The 16,362-nt window shown below is 37.4% G+C and overlaps 4 protein-coding genes and 1 pseudogene across 4 annotated transcripts; 2 read left to right on the top strand and 3 right to left on the bottom strand.

Annotated features, from left to right (window-relative positions):
* The first annotated feature begins 3,261 nt into the window (after nucleotides 1–3,261).
* Nucleotides 3,262–4,236, top strand: LOC139111024 (uncharacterized). The gene has a single exon (XM_070671053.1). The coding sequence runs from the start codon at nucleotides 3,350–3,352 to the stop codon at nucleotides 4,226–4,228; it is 879 nt and encodes a 292-aa protein (XP_070527154.1). The 5' UTR covers nucleotides 3,262–3,349; the 3' UTR covers nucleotides 4,229–4,236.
* A 704-nt stretch (nucleotides 4,237–4,940) lies between these two features.
* Nucleotides 4,941–6,428, top strand: LOC139111147 (uncharacterized). The gene is made up of 3 exons (XM_070671272.1): nucleotides 4,941–5,279; nucleotides 5,467–5,589; nucleotides 5,982–6,428. The coding sequence occupies exons 1-3, from the start codon at nucleotides 4,941–4,943 to the stop codon at nucleotides 6,426–6,428; spliced, it is 909 nt and encodes a 302-aa protein (XP_070527373.1).
* Nucleotides 6,429–6,523: 95 nt separating this feature from the next.
* LOC139110981 (uncharacterized) lies at nucleotides 6,524–7,623 on the bottom strand. The gene has a single exon (XM_070670981.1). The coding sequence runs from the start codon at nucleotides 7,304–7,306 to the stop codon at nucleotides 6,524–6,526; it is 783 nt and encodes a 260-aa protein (XP_070527082.1). The 5' UTR covers nucleotides 7,307–7,623.
* On the bottom strand, nucleotides 7,517–8,809 carry LOC139111146 (uncharacterized). The gene has a single exon (XM_070671271.1). The coding sequence runs from the start codon at nucleotides 8,807–8,809 to the stop codon at nucleotides 7,517–7,519; it is 1,293 nt and encodes a 430-aa protein (XP_070527372.1).
* A 351-nt stretch (nucleotides 8,810–9,160) lies between these two features.
* LOC139110985 (uncharacterized) lies at nucleotides 9,161–13,053 on the bottom strand (annotated as a pseudogene).
* Nucleotides 13,054–16,362: the final 3,309 nt, after the last annotated feature.

Below are 16,362 nucleotides of genomic sequence, written 5' to 3'. Positions count from 1 at the left end.
CGCAGCTGTTAACTTATCGTCAGGGTTTTTATTTTTATTTTTCACTCAATATAGAGAAAACTGTCACATGGCAACGTATACAAATCCTGTTGTTGTATTGGTATCCGTATTTCATCACTATATCCAAACGTTGTGTTAGCATATGGGTTGTACGTATGAGTTTCAATTTTAACAATACTATTGTCAAAGATCGGCTTATCATCAATAATCAATATATCAGCCATTTTTAGATGTTACACACAATGAAACCCAGTGATTTTAAAAATTCTACGTTTGATGTAGTAAGTTTTTTCTTCAATAATTGAACCCCTTTGGTGGAAGCTGTGTATTTAGTTTGTCTCACGTTCGACGTTTTATTCAAAACGAGCATCTCACACTAAAGTCGTCTCCGCACATGCAGTCTCACGGTAATTTCTTCGCCACGAAAATCAAGCAATCGTCCGTTCTGATCTACAATGCGAATCGTCAAATCAGTAACGCTTCGTACGACGACTGGAAGGTAAATGATCTGTGTTGGAGTTTCAGATATCTTATATCCAGGTGGAACCTTAGGTGAAAATTCATGTATTGTATGTACACGTTTTCCATTACTGTATGCACCCCCCGTTACACTGCATTCAATGCGAATAACATTTACATTGATAATTTGTATCGGTGCGTCCGATTCATGCCAACGTAACGGCTCGAGTATGCGATCTGAAGAAAATCCTAACAACGATCCAATGTTGCATGGTTTGGTGAAATTTATTTGATAAATACACTTAATCTCGCTTTTCATCGTATTGTTATTAGCTTTAATCGTTAAAAAATAATCTTTTTCATCATTACCATATGAAATCATGTTCTTTGTAACATCATTGATATGAAGCTCGTCGAGCGTACGTTTTAGATATTCGGCAATATCGTACAGTTCATACGAGCCGTCGGGAATGGTAATACTTTCTCCATCATTATCATCATCAGCATTATCGAAATAGAATGTATTATTTAATGAGTTTACATTAGGAATTGTAAAATACGTTTCAAAATCAGCCAGCCCGAGTTCATATTCTCCATCGCTTAAATCTATAGCGGGAAAGTAGCTCACCGCGAGAATACTACTTTTGCCCGATAACGTGAGCGTCAGCGACATGTTTGATACTGAGTTTACAGCGCATAATGTTTGTTCTTAAATTGTGTATCAATCGTCTGTAGAAACTGTAGACACAATTGCCCACAGTTGTTTTGATTATATCGTTGATATGGTAAGTGATTATATTCAATTCGTGTTGCATCATTCCCCAGATATCGAGCAAGTTCTTGTGGCGGTCGAAGATTACCGAAACTATCAAAATACATAGCGCGATTTCCTCTTTTCGCATATGCCACCCAGTGGGTACCTAATCCTTCAACTTTATCTAAATTCACAATACCGCTCTCGTTTTGATGTATTCCCCCAATCGGTAAAGTGTCACGCATAAAAACGCCTCTAAAATATGGAATGCGCATGTGTTTCGCTAATTGTCGCAACTGTATATCGGTAGTAGCACCTTTGGGAAGTTTTAACGTCTCATCGGCGTTTTTTTTCCTTTCTTATTTCTATTATTTTTCGAACTCCACCACCACGTTTGTATGGAGCGAGATAAACACCGCGACCTTCCATGGCGTAATTGTGACGTTTCATTTCTTCAAGTTGGCGTTGTGAGGCTTTTTTATCATTTACAGCTTTTGCGATTCCTGCGGCTCCACCAGCGAGCGAACCGATAGCACCCAGTAAGGGTAGAAGCGGTATAACGCCACCACGTTTCGCTATCGGAAGTGTTCGTTTCTTCACCGTTTTCTTCTTCAGCGTATTCTTCCTCGCTGCACATAAGCCCATACCAAGTTTCGTTTTTGCTTTCATAGCTGCCCATACGGTTGTGGCTGCAGCTTTTTCACCAAAACTTGAATCTTCTGCGTTAATACGTTGCAGCGCTTTATTGGCGAGAATATTGTCAGCCACGTGGCGCTCTGCGAGATTGTTGCTACGTAAGTAAGCTATATCGTGATCACGACAAGCTGCATCTAACGGATTAATTCCACGATCTCCTCGGGCAAATCGTTCGTTTAATCGAGTTCCTGGGCCACAAAACTGGTACTCTGGTATGTGCAATTCAAACGGAAGTGCGTTAATCGCTCTGTTTAACAAGCCTCGCCCAATTTTCTCAGACATTTAATACAGTTTTTTATTAATGGCGCAGGACCGTCAACATGTGTTTCATAACTCAATAAATTATAATGTTTTAAACATCGACGGTATTGCTGAACATCTAAATCAGCCTTTAAGTGTTCAGGAAGCATATTCCACAAATAGTCAATATGTTGTGAAAATCGTTGCAATAAGAATATTTTTGGAATATGTTGTAGTTGTTCAGCGGTTAAATCACAAGTATTACAATCGTCCGACAGCAACAAAAACATATTGAATACTGAGCGTTTAATTTTTATGCACACAACTATAAATATATCAGCATGGATGATATCGATCTCATTTAGAAGGTAGAATGCGATTCATACAGCAAGCGCCACCAATCAAGGTGGTGAATTTCGATGACAAGTTATTATCCGAGTGTGTGTTACATAGACATGGAAACATGTTACCGAGTTCTATTCGCGCTATCATTTGTGGTCCATCAAATTGCGGCAAAACTAATGTATTAATAAGTCTGTTGGAAAGTCCGCATGGTATACGATTTGAAAACGTTTATGTATACTCGAAATCGTTGCAACAACCAAAATATCAGTATTTGAAAAAGATATTGGCACCAATAGAAGAAATTAATTATTTCACATTTTCAAATAATATTGATGTTGTTCCACCGAGCGAAGCACTTCCGAATTCTATATTTATTTTTGATGACATAGCATGTGATAAGCAGGATGCGGTAAGAGAATACTTTGCAATGGGGCGACACGCGAACGTTGACAGTTTTTATCTTTGTCAAACGTATGCGAAAATACCGAAGCATCTTATACGTGACAATACGAATTTTTTAATTCTATTTAAACAGGATGGTACAAATATGAAACATATATATAATGATCATGTTAACACTGATATGTCATTCGAAGATTTTGTAAATTGTGTCAAATATGTTGGCAACAAAAGTATGGATTTGTTGTGATTGATAAAGACAGTGCTATTTCAAACGGTCGCTATAGAAAGGGATTTAACAACTTCGTGGTATCCTAATATGATCAGTCGTTGTCGATACACCGATTGATAACTATCAAGCTCGATATGAATAACAACAGTAAACTTAAAAATCGGGAGATAATTGCGAAGAAAATTGCTCAAACGAGCGATTCGATTCGCAAAAAGTATCATGCTATGAAGACGGGAAAAATGGAAGAAGATATCGCGTTGGAGCGACATTTTAAACCCATCGTTGAGCCTCTTAAACAGATTGTAGAAAACACCGTTGGAAACAACGAAGTTGAATCAGCCATATCAAAGAACGAATCGTATTTTCCGAAAAAAAAAGATGTGTTAACGCCAAAACAAAAACGATTAATTACAGCATCTCCAATATCGTTACCTGAAGAAAAAGAAGAAAGTAGATCGACACCAAAACGGAATCGATTAATAAATACATCGTTGATATCTTTATTGGGAGAAGAAAAAGATGAAAGTAGATTGACACCAAAACGGAAACGATCAAATGCAACGTCACCGATAACAGCATCAACTCCAATTAAATCAGCGTTAAAACGATCACACACCATACCGTTCACATTAAACGAGACGCCTAAGTTCGTGCAACAACGAAATTTTTTATCAAGGGAACGTTCACACTCACATTCCATTGAAGACGTTTTCGATACCGCAGACGAACCGCTGGTAACATCTATTCGACAAAAGTTGCAAACATCAGAAGGTTGGAAGACTCTTCAAACTCATTATGGACCGTTGGGGCAAAAGTATCTAGGCGCTGTTTTGAGCGGAAAAAAATTTATTAACATCGATAGCGTTTACGGAGTTTATTTCAACAACAATGGAACGATGATTGGCAACAAGCGTGTTGATTTAGATAAAAATGATAATATATTGATAGATGGTAAAAAGTATCCTAGAACAGTGGGACTTTACGAATTGATTTTTATGAGATTTCCCGATGAGAGCAGTTATACTGATACCGATAAAGAAAATTATAAAAGTATACTCATGGCAACGAATGCACATAAACGTGACTACAATTCTCAAAATTAAGTAAAGAGTAACAAGGGTCACAAATATAAGAATATAATCTCTCCTGTGCTGAGTAAAAAAATTGGACAAGGTATACCATACGCTGTAACATTAAACAATAATAAAATCGATTATGTTCATTGGGATGATCCAAACGAGCTCGTAGATCGTCTTCGATTGCTCGAAGCCTCACGTTACGCGGGTCATAACGCTCACGACAATAAGATTTTATCAATTATTGAGGAACTTCGCGAAGTGGGGCTTATTATAAATTGAAGTATTGTTATATCCCGAGCCCTTAGCAACAGAGGCTCGGGAATAACGCCGGAATGTCGCACGCGCGCGACCGTTTAGCTTGATCGGCAGAATACCGCCGATCAAGGTAACCCGGCATTTCCGGCCGGGACGCGAAGTCCGAGGACAGTCGCGGTTGCCACCCGCGATTCCGCTGATTGCTATGAATTTTGGCATAGCAACAGTAGGAGATATATAGGGGCAGCCGCGGCCCGGACAGTCAGTCGCAATTAAGAATCGTGCCGAGAAATTGTAATCCAGTGAATAGCGTGAAGTGGTCATCTGTAATCCGCAAGACAAAGATAATAAAAGAAATAAACCAATATAATAAAAAGACGACTTTATTCTTTCGAGATTACAAATTCCTCCGGAGAACGAACCCCACGGCACCCTCGCGGTGTAACAGTATGCATACACAATTTAATCATTTGATATCGAAATGCCGAATAACAAGTTTGGAACATTGCTTAAAGATGGTGGAGGAAGTAATACTAATCAACATTATCGATATAATGCGTTAGCTAGAAATTACGTGCGCGATAACGCTCTTTGTGTAACATCCACCGATTACGACGCGCGATCACGCAAAATTAAGCATGTAGCTAAACCTTTGGACGATGATGATGCTGTCAACAAACAATATGTTCAACAAAATTTACAGATTTTAAAGAATGGAATTGTGGAACTTAATAATAATGTTCAACAGAATGTGCAGAATTTAAAAGATCAACTAAATGAACTGAATAAGAAAATAGAAATACTACAGAGTAGTCTACAGGTTGTGGTGAACACGCTTCGCAATAAATTTATTCGCGGTGAACAGAATTAAACAGCTGCCGTTGCCGTTTGCTGTTTCCGTTGCCGTTGCCGTTGCCGTTTCTATTGCCGTTTCTATTGTTAATACCGTTTTTGTTATCGTTTTCGGTATTGCTATTGTTAATATTTATGAAAAAATTTTTTAATAGTGCATTAAATCTCATAGCTTTAAAAATGTCAAAGAAAACAAGCTCAGAAAAACTACAATTGGTAAACGAATTGCATACACCGGCGAGAAGAAATTTTTCTCGAAGGCGTGTCATAGTGCGCGGGTATGATGACTTGTGGCAAGCTGATGTAGTCGAGATGCGCCCATACACACGTGTCAACCAAGGTTACCACTACATATTCACCGTTATCGATGTGCTGAGCAAGCATGCATGGGCTGTACCATTAAAGACAAAAAGCGGTATCGAAGTTGCAACAGCGATTGCAAAGATCTTTCGCAATAATAAAAAATGTCCGAATAATCTTCAAACTGATAAAGGAAAAGAATTTTACAACGCAAACGTACAAAAACTCTTGAAAAAACATAATATTAACCATTATTCTACATACACTGTAATGAAAGCGTCAGTTGTCGAACGATTTAATCGAACGCTTAAAAACGCCATGGAAAATGTTTACACTCAATGAAAATTATAAATGACTTGATTCACTGCAGCAGCTCGTTTTGGATTATAATATGCGAAAACATCGAACTATTGGTATGCGATCTGTCGATGTTACCCCTGCAAACGCAGGCAAACTCTTGGCAACGGTCTACAGCCGCATAAAGATTGCTGCTCCAGCACGGTTTAAAACTGGTGATTCAGTACGTGTTAGCAAATTCAAAACAATATTTGAAAAAGGCTATACACCAAATTGGACTACGGAAGTATTTACAATCGTCAAAGTGCAAAAAACTAATCCTGTGACGTACTTGTTGGAGGATTCTTGTGGAAAACCTATCGCTGGAGGATTCTATGAACAGGAATTGCTTCACGTAAATAATCCTGATGTATATCTTGTTGAAAAAGTGTTACGAAAAGAAGGAAATAATGTTTATGTAAAGTGGCTGGGATTTAATGATTCACATAACTCATGGATATGCAAGAATAACGTTTTATAAGAATTTTATATAATTAAAAAAATTTTTTTATTTACAATATATATAATGTATAATGTATAATGTATAATGTATAATGTATAATATATAAAAATTTTTTACAACGGTATTTTATAATGCCCCCGTGGTAATGTTTCAATAGAATCCTGTATAATATATCGTTTATCATCATATGGACTTAAAGCAGTTTTTTCCTCACGTATAGTATACACTTCGTGCAGCTTAGATCTTATACATGTTTGCTGACGCGTCATTTCTATTTCCTCCTTCAAGCATCGTGTGTAATCATCAAACGTTATCTTCTTGGCGACAACATTACTCTTAACACCTTTAATCTTTTTTGTATCTTTTTTACCATCTACTCGTAATGCATACATTTTTGCTCGAAGTCCAATGAATTCAGTCATGATCGCTCCATTGTTTTCATCTTTCATCAAACCTGGTACTTTTTTATTGACTTGTGGAATACCATACACATTGTCACAAGCGTAATCACTTGTATCAAATCTATTAATATCACGTTTCATAATCTCATAAACGTCTTCGCACTCTATATGATATATAAGACTGTCTGTGTCAGTATACATAATTTTACATTTATTTTGATAAAGAGGTTGCATGTACTCATGATGAAATTCATATAAACATGTTTTAGATATGTCCAGAATGCACATTCCAACATAGATCGGTTTATTAAATTTCACTTCAAGTTTACGCATTTCAATCGCTACCAGATTTTCGGCGAAAATGCTACGACTATGAAAATTCGGTTTCGAGATCAATGCCTCAGCACCAAATCTGCCCTCCCAATGTGTTACGAGCCTTACATCAACATGATTACGCACGTTCTCCATAGTTTTTCCAAATACTGCATTATTCATTAATTTATACAAGTTTTTTTCAAAATCATTTTTTGCAAGCGTTCTAAATTTAGTATTAAGTTCTATATAAACACGTAGCCATGGGGATTGTTTAAATTGTAATATGCGATGTATTTTTGTAAGATGCAGTCCATGATTAATACATTGATGTAAATTGCGATAATGAATGATGTAACGCTTCTTATCATATAAGGTTGCGAGAAGCTTGTCCTACCGCTTACCGGGTGGCTTATCGCGCGTTGGACAGAATGGCAGGTCGGCATGCGCATCATGTAAACGTTGTGAATACTCTAAATCAACCTCGAAAATATAACCATTGGGTGAGTCCAGTGGCACACTCGTCACATCGAAATTAAAAACATTGTCAACCCATTGAAAATCGGCATATGGTAGCGGTTGACACATCGCCCATCCATACAAATTATTAACATCAAAATACATTAAATATGTTGATGATTTTGATGAATCATATGACTGCATATACTTATTATTGGCACATGCATATCTGCTTGAGCATTGACTTAAACCGCCGCGTATACCACGTTCAATAAACATAACCATATCAATGTCAGTAAGAAGTTCAAATTTTACACCCGTGTGTTTTAACATCGCGTCCCACGTAAAACCTGGTAAGGTGTAATAATATGCGGGATCAAGTTTGTAACTCACTATACAGCTGTCTCTAAAGTTTTCAAATATGTCAGCTAATAACAAGACATCAGTTTTTAAATACAGATCACTGTATTCTCCAAGCGTTTGAATTGAGAATTGTTGCCAGATATCTATAGCGTGTGCACAATCATTTTCGGATACTGTATCATCAGTCAATGAGCTGTAAAATGATTCACGTGGAGGCAAACATACATCTTCCAATTTTTCAATACTGTCAACATATTCATATGGAAAGACTCCTTTACGTGTTAATAATTCAAAATTTTCATTAGTTAGATTAGAAAATTCATATCGCGACACTCGCAATTTATCTTTACTTAGAAATGATGCTAACTTCTCAAGACTTGTATTTAGAAATTTAAATGAATCAATAAACCTTAATTTTATACAATTATTTCTATTATCGGTGGTGCTTTTAACATTTTTTGTAAATGATATATATTTCTCTTTCGTTATGGGAAGCAGTTCTATAGTTCCTTCATAGGCAGTTGCAATTTCTTTGATAATAAAATGTGCATCGTAACCCGATAAATTATGAAAAACTATGAGAATACAATTCGAATCCATATAATTTATATTACAATTTGAATGTGCTGGTCCTCTATATCGACCGGTTAAGTGACAGTGATCGCAGACTCGTATGTCATCTGATACAAATGGTTTTTCACATATGTGACAATGTGTAGCTTTGTTAAAATTTTCCAACTCGTCTTGTGTAAAATCAGCCATGGGTACATTAGCTAATAAAATTGTTTTTACATTATGTTCTAAATTTTTAAGTTCCTCGGCGAACCATGCGACACAGTTATTACCACGATGAAACCGATACATTTATAGCGACTTGTTGTATGAACAGCATACATAATACCCTATGCTAAAAACCTTATGATGTTGGCGTGCGCATGTAGATGTAGTAGAGTCAGCATTCGTTTTTTCTAGGGTACATTCCAAATCGGCATATACCACAAATGAAACTCGTTCCTTTCTAGTATAGTTGTCAAAACTTAACCATTTTTTTTCATCACATGGTAATATAATTGCGCACTCATTAATTTTTCCACAATCTACGCTGTGTACCATTAATCTTTCACTCGAACTAAAGTAATGTAAGTATCTGGAATAAAGAATATAAATGCATTAAAAATTTTTTATTGTATAAAAGAAAAAAACAATTTTTACTTACATTTTATACTTACCGATCACAAAAATATTTCTTACTCTTTGTTTTACTAAGCTGTGAACTTATAAGACGTGATAAATTTTTTATCAATGAAAAATGTCCAACATCATTATCTTGCTGTGTGTACAACAAATAAATGTATCTCTCTCGTACTTTATCTGTGAGTTGTATTGGTAGAATTTTTTTCTTCTCAATCGTATTGTTACGTCCTCGGACTCCACATCTCCTTTTTTTTGACACGCGTTCAATAAATTAGATAAAAGGAGTAAACTGTGACTATTTGGTGACGAGAGAGAACTTCCAAGCTTTCAGAAGAAATAATTTACACTCTGAAACTCTTATCGCCGGATGCTTAAATGAAACTTAGAACAATCACAGCATAGATACCAACGGGAAATATAAACAGAAGACTCTTTAAAGAATATTAGAAGGAACCTAAAACAATTTGGAATCGATATCAAATATCTGGCGATAAGTGAAGCACTTGAAACCGCGACTACGAAACGTAAATAAAGAGGGTGAAAGCTCCACAGTCATAAGAATATGACACGCGACCGGATCCCATAAACAAACGCGACCCGGTGATAACGAAAAGGGGGTCCTTAGGAATTTTTCCCCAACTATTAATGACAATATTCTGGAAGATTGGAAGGGGAAGCCATGCGGGCGGAGTTTCGTACAACCGAGTTTTTTCTCTCGAGCCAATAGATATCGGGAACTCCACACCACTAATAAAAAAAGCTAAGGACGAAAACTAGAGCTTAAGAAAATCAGAGAAGGGATAAGATCGGAGTAACCAATAATTAAGAAAAAGGAAAAGTGGAGGGACATGGCAGCCAAATCAGAGCACTGACTTTTCCAAAAATGGAAATCCGGCGCTAGCCCACTCCTTTTCCGAGGTTATTAAACCGCGTGTTCCAACAGGACTCGCTCTCATTCAGTCTCTGAATTTCACCTCGATTATATCATTGATACTGTGTGTGACTTGTGCTGAGCCGATCTTAATAAAGAAGTTGCAAGGGACTCGTCCAAGAAGCAACCGAAGACATCGAAAAGTAAGTCTCATTATTTCATTTAACCTCATTACTCTCTCCCCCTTTTTTAAATGATTCCACTAAAATTCTAAAGTTCTTAAATTCTTATTCTTGAAAAATGAATGACGTGGGTTATGCCAGGGTGCCGTTTGTGCTTTCCGAAGTAGGTATCTCTCTAGTATCCTTTGGATTCTCCCTTGATTCGGTTCGGTTAATGGGACTCCTCCTGACAGAGGTTACGATATGCTGCCAGTAAATGGTGACTATCTAAACCTTAGCTCGAGTGATGGCCTATCCGGACAGAGCTACCGGGAGAATTTTCGAAGCGATCTATTGAGAGATCCGGAAGGAGGAATGCGGCGTGTTGCCCTGACATATTTCCCGCTTTAATCATTTTATTAAAATTAAACTCAAATTGATACTTTTTAGTGGAATCAAGAAATCTTCGATCCATCAAGAAAAGTCGCGCCCGAAGAAATCGAAAAATACGCGAGTTGCGAGAACTGGTTCAAAGTTTCTTTGTCCAGTTCTTATTCGCGGCAGCGCCAAGGGAGGTCAAACCGGAACCTCCGAAACTCAGAATTGAGCGTTCATGGTCTCCTCTGCCTTCCGTGCCTCCCAACTCGCCAATTAGCCACGAGGATTTAGAAACGGAAGAGAATACTCCGGGGCGAACACCATCGCCGTCGCGTCCGAGATCGACCTCGCCCCCTCAACCTGAGCCGGAGCTGTTCCGCCCCACTACCTCTCCTATACCTGGACGTTTCTTTGAACTCGTCCGGACCTTCTCCTGGAGTTGCTCCTCAGGCATGCTCTTCTCCCGTCCGCTCACCGACTCCTTACCCTGGGGAACCCGAGGAGGTCGACTCTTTTGCTGAAGATGAGACCGTCTCTTGGCATGAGCCTGACAGCCCGGAACGTTCCCCTTCCCCCGTCCCGAGCGTAGAGTTCGTGGAGGAGCAAGAGGAACAGAGTGAGGTCGTAGATCCTCTCCTCGAACTCCTCCGGAGCACCTGCACTCCGTGGACGGATCCTGTCCCCGAAAGGGCCTACAATAGGCCCTGATTCCTTTGATCCCGAGGAGATCAGGAGGGAAGCCAGGAGGGCGACTCCTGACCATAATATCCTCATTTACTATCCCGGAGTAGAACATCCCTTCCTGGCTCCGATCAGGTTGATCGACAGGGTATTCCCGAGGTCGACGGCCAGGATAACCGAAATCATAGAAATTAATCTAGAATAATGTTCACCAATCGCTATTATTATTGTTAGTTTTTTTTTATTATTTAATTCATTTTCTTTCATTCTTTTATATATATATATATATATATTAAAATGTTTAAATTATATCTTTTATTAAGCCCTCTTCCTCTTTCTTTTTACCTCATAATCTCTTTAAATTCATTAAATCTATTTTTCTATTCAAAATTTGTATTCTAATTAAGATTAAAATTACGCATTTCATCATTGGAATTTCTGAATCAGTTATTTATTTTTAACCCTGGTACCCTTGTTGCGAAAACCACCTCTGGTTCTATCCCAGGGAATAAGAATTAAAATTCTTTCCCTAAAAAGAACGAATATTACGCACTAGTTCCTCCACTCAACCGACTCGAACCCATTCCTAGTGCGTTTACGCGTGGCCCTTTAAATACGCGCCACGCAAGGATCGGCTGTTACGTCGCTCTCCAAGCCATTTCCTCCTCTTTACCTACTCTCGTGCCTTTTTCCTAAGCATCCGAGTAACGGTGAATGAACCCATTTAAAATTTCCTACCTCTGACGTAACAGTATATATGTTAATGGAAATATTATTAAGATTTTCAAATTTTTTAACATGTTTCATAGTTATTGGAAACTCAATACCTTCAAGATTTAACACTGTTGCATAATGTGGATATGATATTATTCGATCCACATGTTTCTCGGCTGGGTATAGAGCGGCTACCACTGACCATGCGAAACATGCATTGTCAGCAGATTGTATATTTATCACAGCTCTTTTCATTTTAATTTCCTGTGGTAATATCACATGGCACCCAGCATGTAATGGATTGTGTTTATTTACATTTATCATCAAATTATGTATACGCGACAGTGCCCACCCGCTGTCAAGTTCTTGAAATTTGTCCAAGGATGTGAGAATAGGCTCGATAATGCGTGACTTGTACCACTCTTGTAAATCACTTGAACGAAAGAGTTCACAGTTTTTTGTGCACACACTTTTATTTGCAGTTTTATTGTTAACTACAAATTCACCATTAAATACAACATTAATTTTTATATTGTTATGTTTATGCATAACATTTTGCACATGTTTTAATACAATGTCTCACGCATCTTCCAGAAATTTGTGAGGCTCGATATAGTTTGAATTAATTACCACACCAGTTAATATGCGGCTTTCAAAAGCTGTGTCAATTTCACGCCATCGAAGTCCTTTATTTTTTGTATTATGTCCAGCACCCACATGAATGAAACGTTGTTTTGTTAAATCTCTTAAACTTTCGATACGTGCAATACATGCAACTAGTGATTGCTTCGCACCGATTGATAATCTTGCACGTTTATTTCGCCCCTGGTCCTCCAATAATTCGATATATTCTTCACATTGCTGATTCCATGCATTAAATTCTTCTAAAGTCAATCGATCTGCTTGCGCTGTCAACTGTTGCTTTCGTCGATTCATTTTGTTCTCGAGATTTCAATACGTTAAATGATAAAATGTGATGTATGCTCCACAGTTTTATATGTGGTATATGACAAACTGCTACATTTACATTTTTAAGTAAGTTCAATGAATTCATAGCGATTATGTCAGCATTTTAAGTAAGCACCTTCATAACGATGGAGAACAGATGAAACACTAGAAGCCGCCTGGTAATTTTATATTTTTTTTTAATGTTAGCAGTTTTGCACGTGCATAGTGTGATAAGTGACATACATGTGGCGTCTACAAATTTTTGCTTAGTATTTTTTTTTCATCACATGTGTATAGCGGCGCCTACAAATTTGCGCTTTTGATGCAATCTTCATAACATTATTACCTATATAAAATCACTGTTTTTTTTCATTTAAGACTAAACGCTTGTAATCCACACCATTGCCTGAGATAACTGGCACGTGCGGCGTCTGCAAATCTTAAATTTCCAATGCAATGCAGTAGCACGTGTGGTGCCCGCAAATCTTGCATTTCTGATGCAATCTTTATATGATATCATTTTTATTTTTAAGACTAATGCTTGTGATCCCCACTATTCCCTACAAATGTGATCCATATAAATACCATCGGGTGACAGTTCACTAAATTTATATATATTTTGTGTTAAAAGAATATGGCTGATTTAAATGCTGTATATGACAATGGAAAATTAATGGATTTATCTAATGAGGATGATATTGGATTGTCCAACGATAGTGATTATGTGAGTGATCAAAGTGAAGATCTCGAAGATTGTATTTCTCGAAAAATAGATTCACCACAACTTTTCGCGCTTAATGGACGTACTAAACATTGTATGTTGTCTTTTTATTATTGCACACCTAGTGAAGCTATTGCAGTATGTGCACCATGTATGATTAATTTAGCTGATGTGGGTGAGTCAATGATTGCCATTCGCAAACATGAAATTGATACTCAAAACGCATTATGCGGTAGATCATGTGGTAATTGTGGACTTCCAATGTATATGATAATTCCATGCAATATGTGTCCTGTGTATGTTGCCTAGGAACAAAACTTACACAATTTGAAGATTTAATCCCCACTTAATTGATGCATTTTTTATTAGTGGTGGGGATATATATATAAAATCTCGGAACAATTATATCACATTAAATGTAACACGCGCATCAAACTGATCTGTTATTACCGTTCTTAATGTGATGGATTTTTACGTGCCAACTAATACAAATATGGAATTTAATGTGCCAGCTAATACTACATCATATGCGTGTAATATGAATTATTACACGCCAGCTAATGCATCTAGCACATCATGTGTAAATAATGAGTGAGTATTAATTTTTCTAACTAAAAAATTTTTTTTAATAAAAACTTTATATGGTCATTTTTTTGTTTTTACACTAGCTCATCTAAAGATCGTGCAATCCGTATTTTATGTAAGCGATATGCATTGACGGCTACGAGCTTTAAATATTTAGAAATTGGTATTAATGTTGGAACACCAAGTTATGTGGAAATTATTTGTTGCACCGGGGCCGGTGCACGGGGTCCGTCCTTCGGGATCCGTGAGGGAGGGCAAAAATAGTAGTTTTTTAATAAAGACGTAGAATTTTTATTAAGTTGCGATGTTACACTTTTCTATCTTCCTATGTTTCCCTTTTTATCGGTTCGGCGCACGTCCTCGCGTTGTCACGCGTCCTCGGCTCCGCGAGGTCTCCTCTTACATGGCACGCGACCGAACTTTGATTATCTCACGCTCTCAGTTTACAGCACGGACTCAGATGCGACTGCCCGTCCGTGACGGTTCGCGGTTATTTAATAGTGACGCAGGGCCTTGGCGTTATCGGGTTGCAATGCCGAACTTCGGTAGTTCGGCGAATGCAATCTCAGCGATTTCGGCAATAGGTTCTCGCACGTGTTTCTCTTTTGTTTTTTATTATTTAATTTCTTAAGGAGGTTTGCTGATCTTGCATCCTCCGAGGTTATTTAATTACGAGATACTTATGCCGAAATGCCCTGCGTCATGTTTCGTGTTGTAACAGGGTTTGGGTTACAACATCCCTCCCCCCTAGGGGGAAGAAAAGGTTGAGTGTGTTTATACACCTCAATCTTTTCTTCCTTACAGTATGTTCTTTTATTCTATTTACAATTGTATCACCGTTGGTCGTGGTGTTTTTACATTCGGCGTTTCTTTCTTTTTTCTTCTTTTTATTTCGCTGGGTAGGATTATTTGTTCGGTTACTTTATTCTTTTTCTTTTTGTACAGTTTTGCTATTACTATTGCTAGTACTATAATCGCTATTATAGCTATTATTGTGGCGCTTGTGCCCGTTGTGTACATGATTATTCTATTTGTTAATATTACATTTCCGTCTAGTTGCTTGTCCATTCTACTTAATTATATCCCTAATTTATTTAATTCGTTCGGGTTTTTTATTACCTTGTCGAGGCTTATTTCTTCTATTTTTTTTATTATTTGATCGGTTTTTCCGTCCTGTTCTGTTTCTATGTTTGTTAGATTATATGCCGGTACGTGTCGTTCTATTTTGCTTTCTCCTATCGTGTTTCTTGTTTTTATTGTCATTTCTGTCGTTGTTAGTTTACATGCTGTTCTTAATTTTACTATTCCTGTTCTATTTATTTCTAATTTTTTACTCGGTCTATGTCTACATTGAATTTCTATTGTTTGCTCCTTTGTTGTGGAGTATATCCACTCTTGTGGTTCGCTTACTGCTATCCAGACTGTTGCCCGTGATGCAACTTCTCGCGTTACGCACGTGTACGGCTTTTTTGCTGGCTCGGTAATCGCTCTTACCTCGCATGGTGCGCTTGCCTTGGTATGGTATACCGGGAGGCTTTGTTTGCATATATATATATTATTGTTATTTGCGCATTGCCTGATATCCTCTCTTTTTAACGTTAAGTAATTATTGTTTTCTCTATCTACTGCTATGTATTCATTTTCTATTTCTATTATTTTAAATACGTTCTCGTTCGATTTGTCTAATACAGGAAACGGCGTTACTCTTTTTAATTCGTATCTTGCGTCGTCTACTATCGGGAATCTTACTATTGTGACTATCATCTGCTCGTCGCTATATGCGCTTATTTCCGCATATTGTTCTATCGCGTTCCAATTTTTTGTATTGATTCTAAAGGGGAAATACGTCCCTTCTTCTAGGTGCGCGGTTGCTTCTTTTAATTCTTCGATTATTTTATTAACCGGTAACATTCGCGTGTTTTTTATCCCCAATTTCGTTTGTGCTATAAATTCCATTGTCTCTTGCACGTTTGTTAATAGATCTGTTATTAACATTCTTAATATGTAGAAATGTTCCGTCATTTCTACTTGTCCCGTTATCCCGTCTACTTTTTTGCTTAATAGCTTCGTCGCGTTTGTTATAACTTTCTCGTGGTACTTTATTGTTTCCTCTAATTCCTGTATGTGACCAATCGAACTATTTATTACTTTTAGTTGATTTTTT

Source organism: Cardiocondyla obscurior, linkage group LG22 (assembly GCF_019399895.1).
Source record: "Cardiocondyla obscurior isolate alpha-2009 linkage group LG22, Cobs3.1, whole genome shotgun sequence".
NCBI lineage: Eukaryota > Metazoa > Arthropoda > Insecta > Hymenoptera > Formicidae > Cardiocondyla > Cardiocondyla obscurior.
Note: the sequence above shows the minus strand (reverse complement) of the source record. Positions and strands in the feature narration are given on the sequence as shown.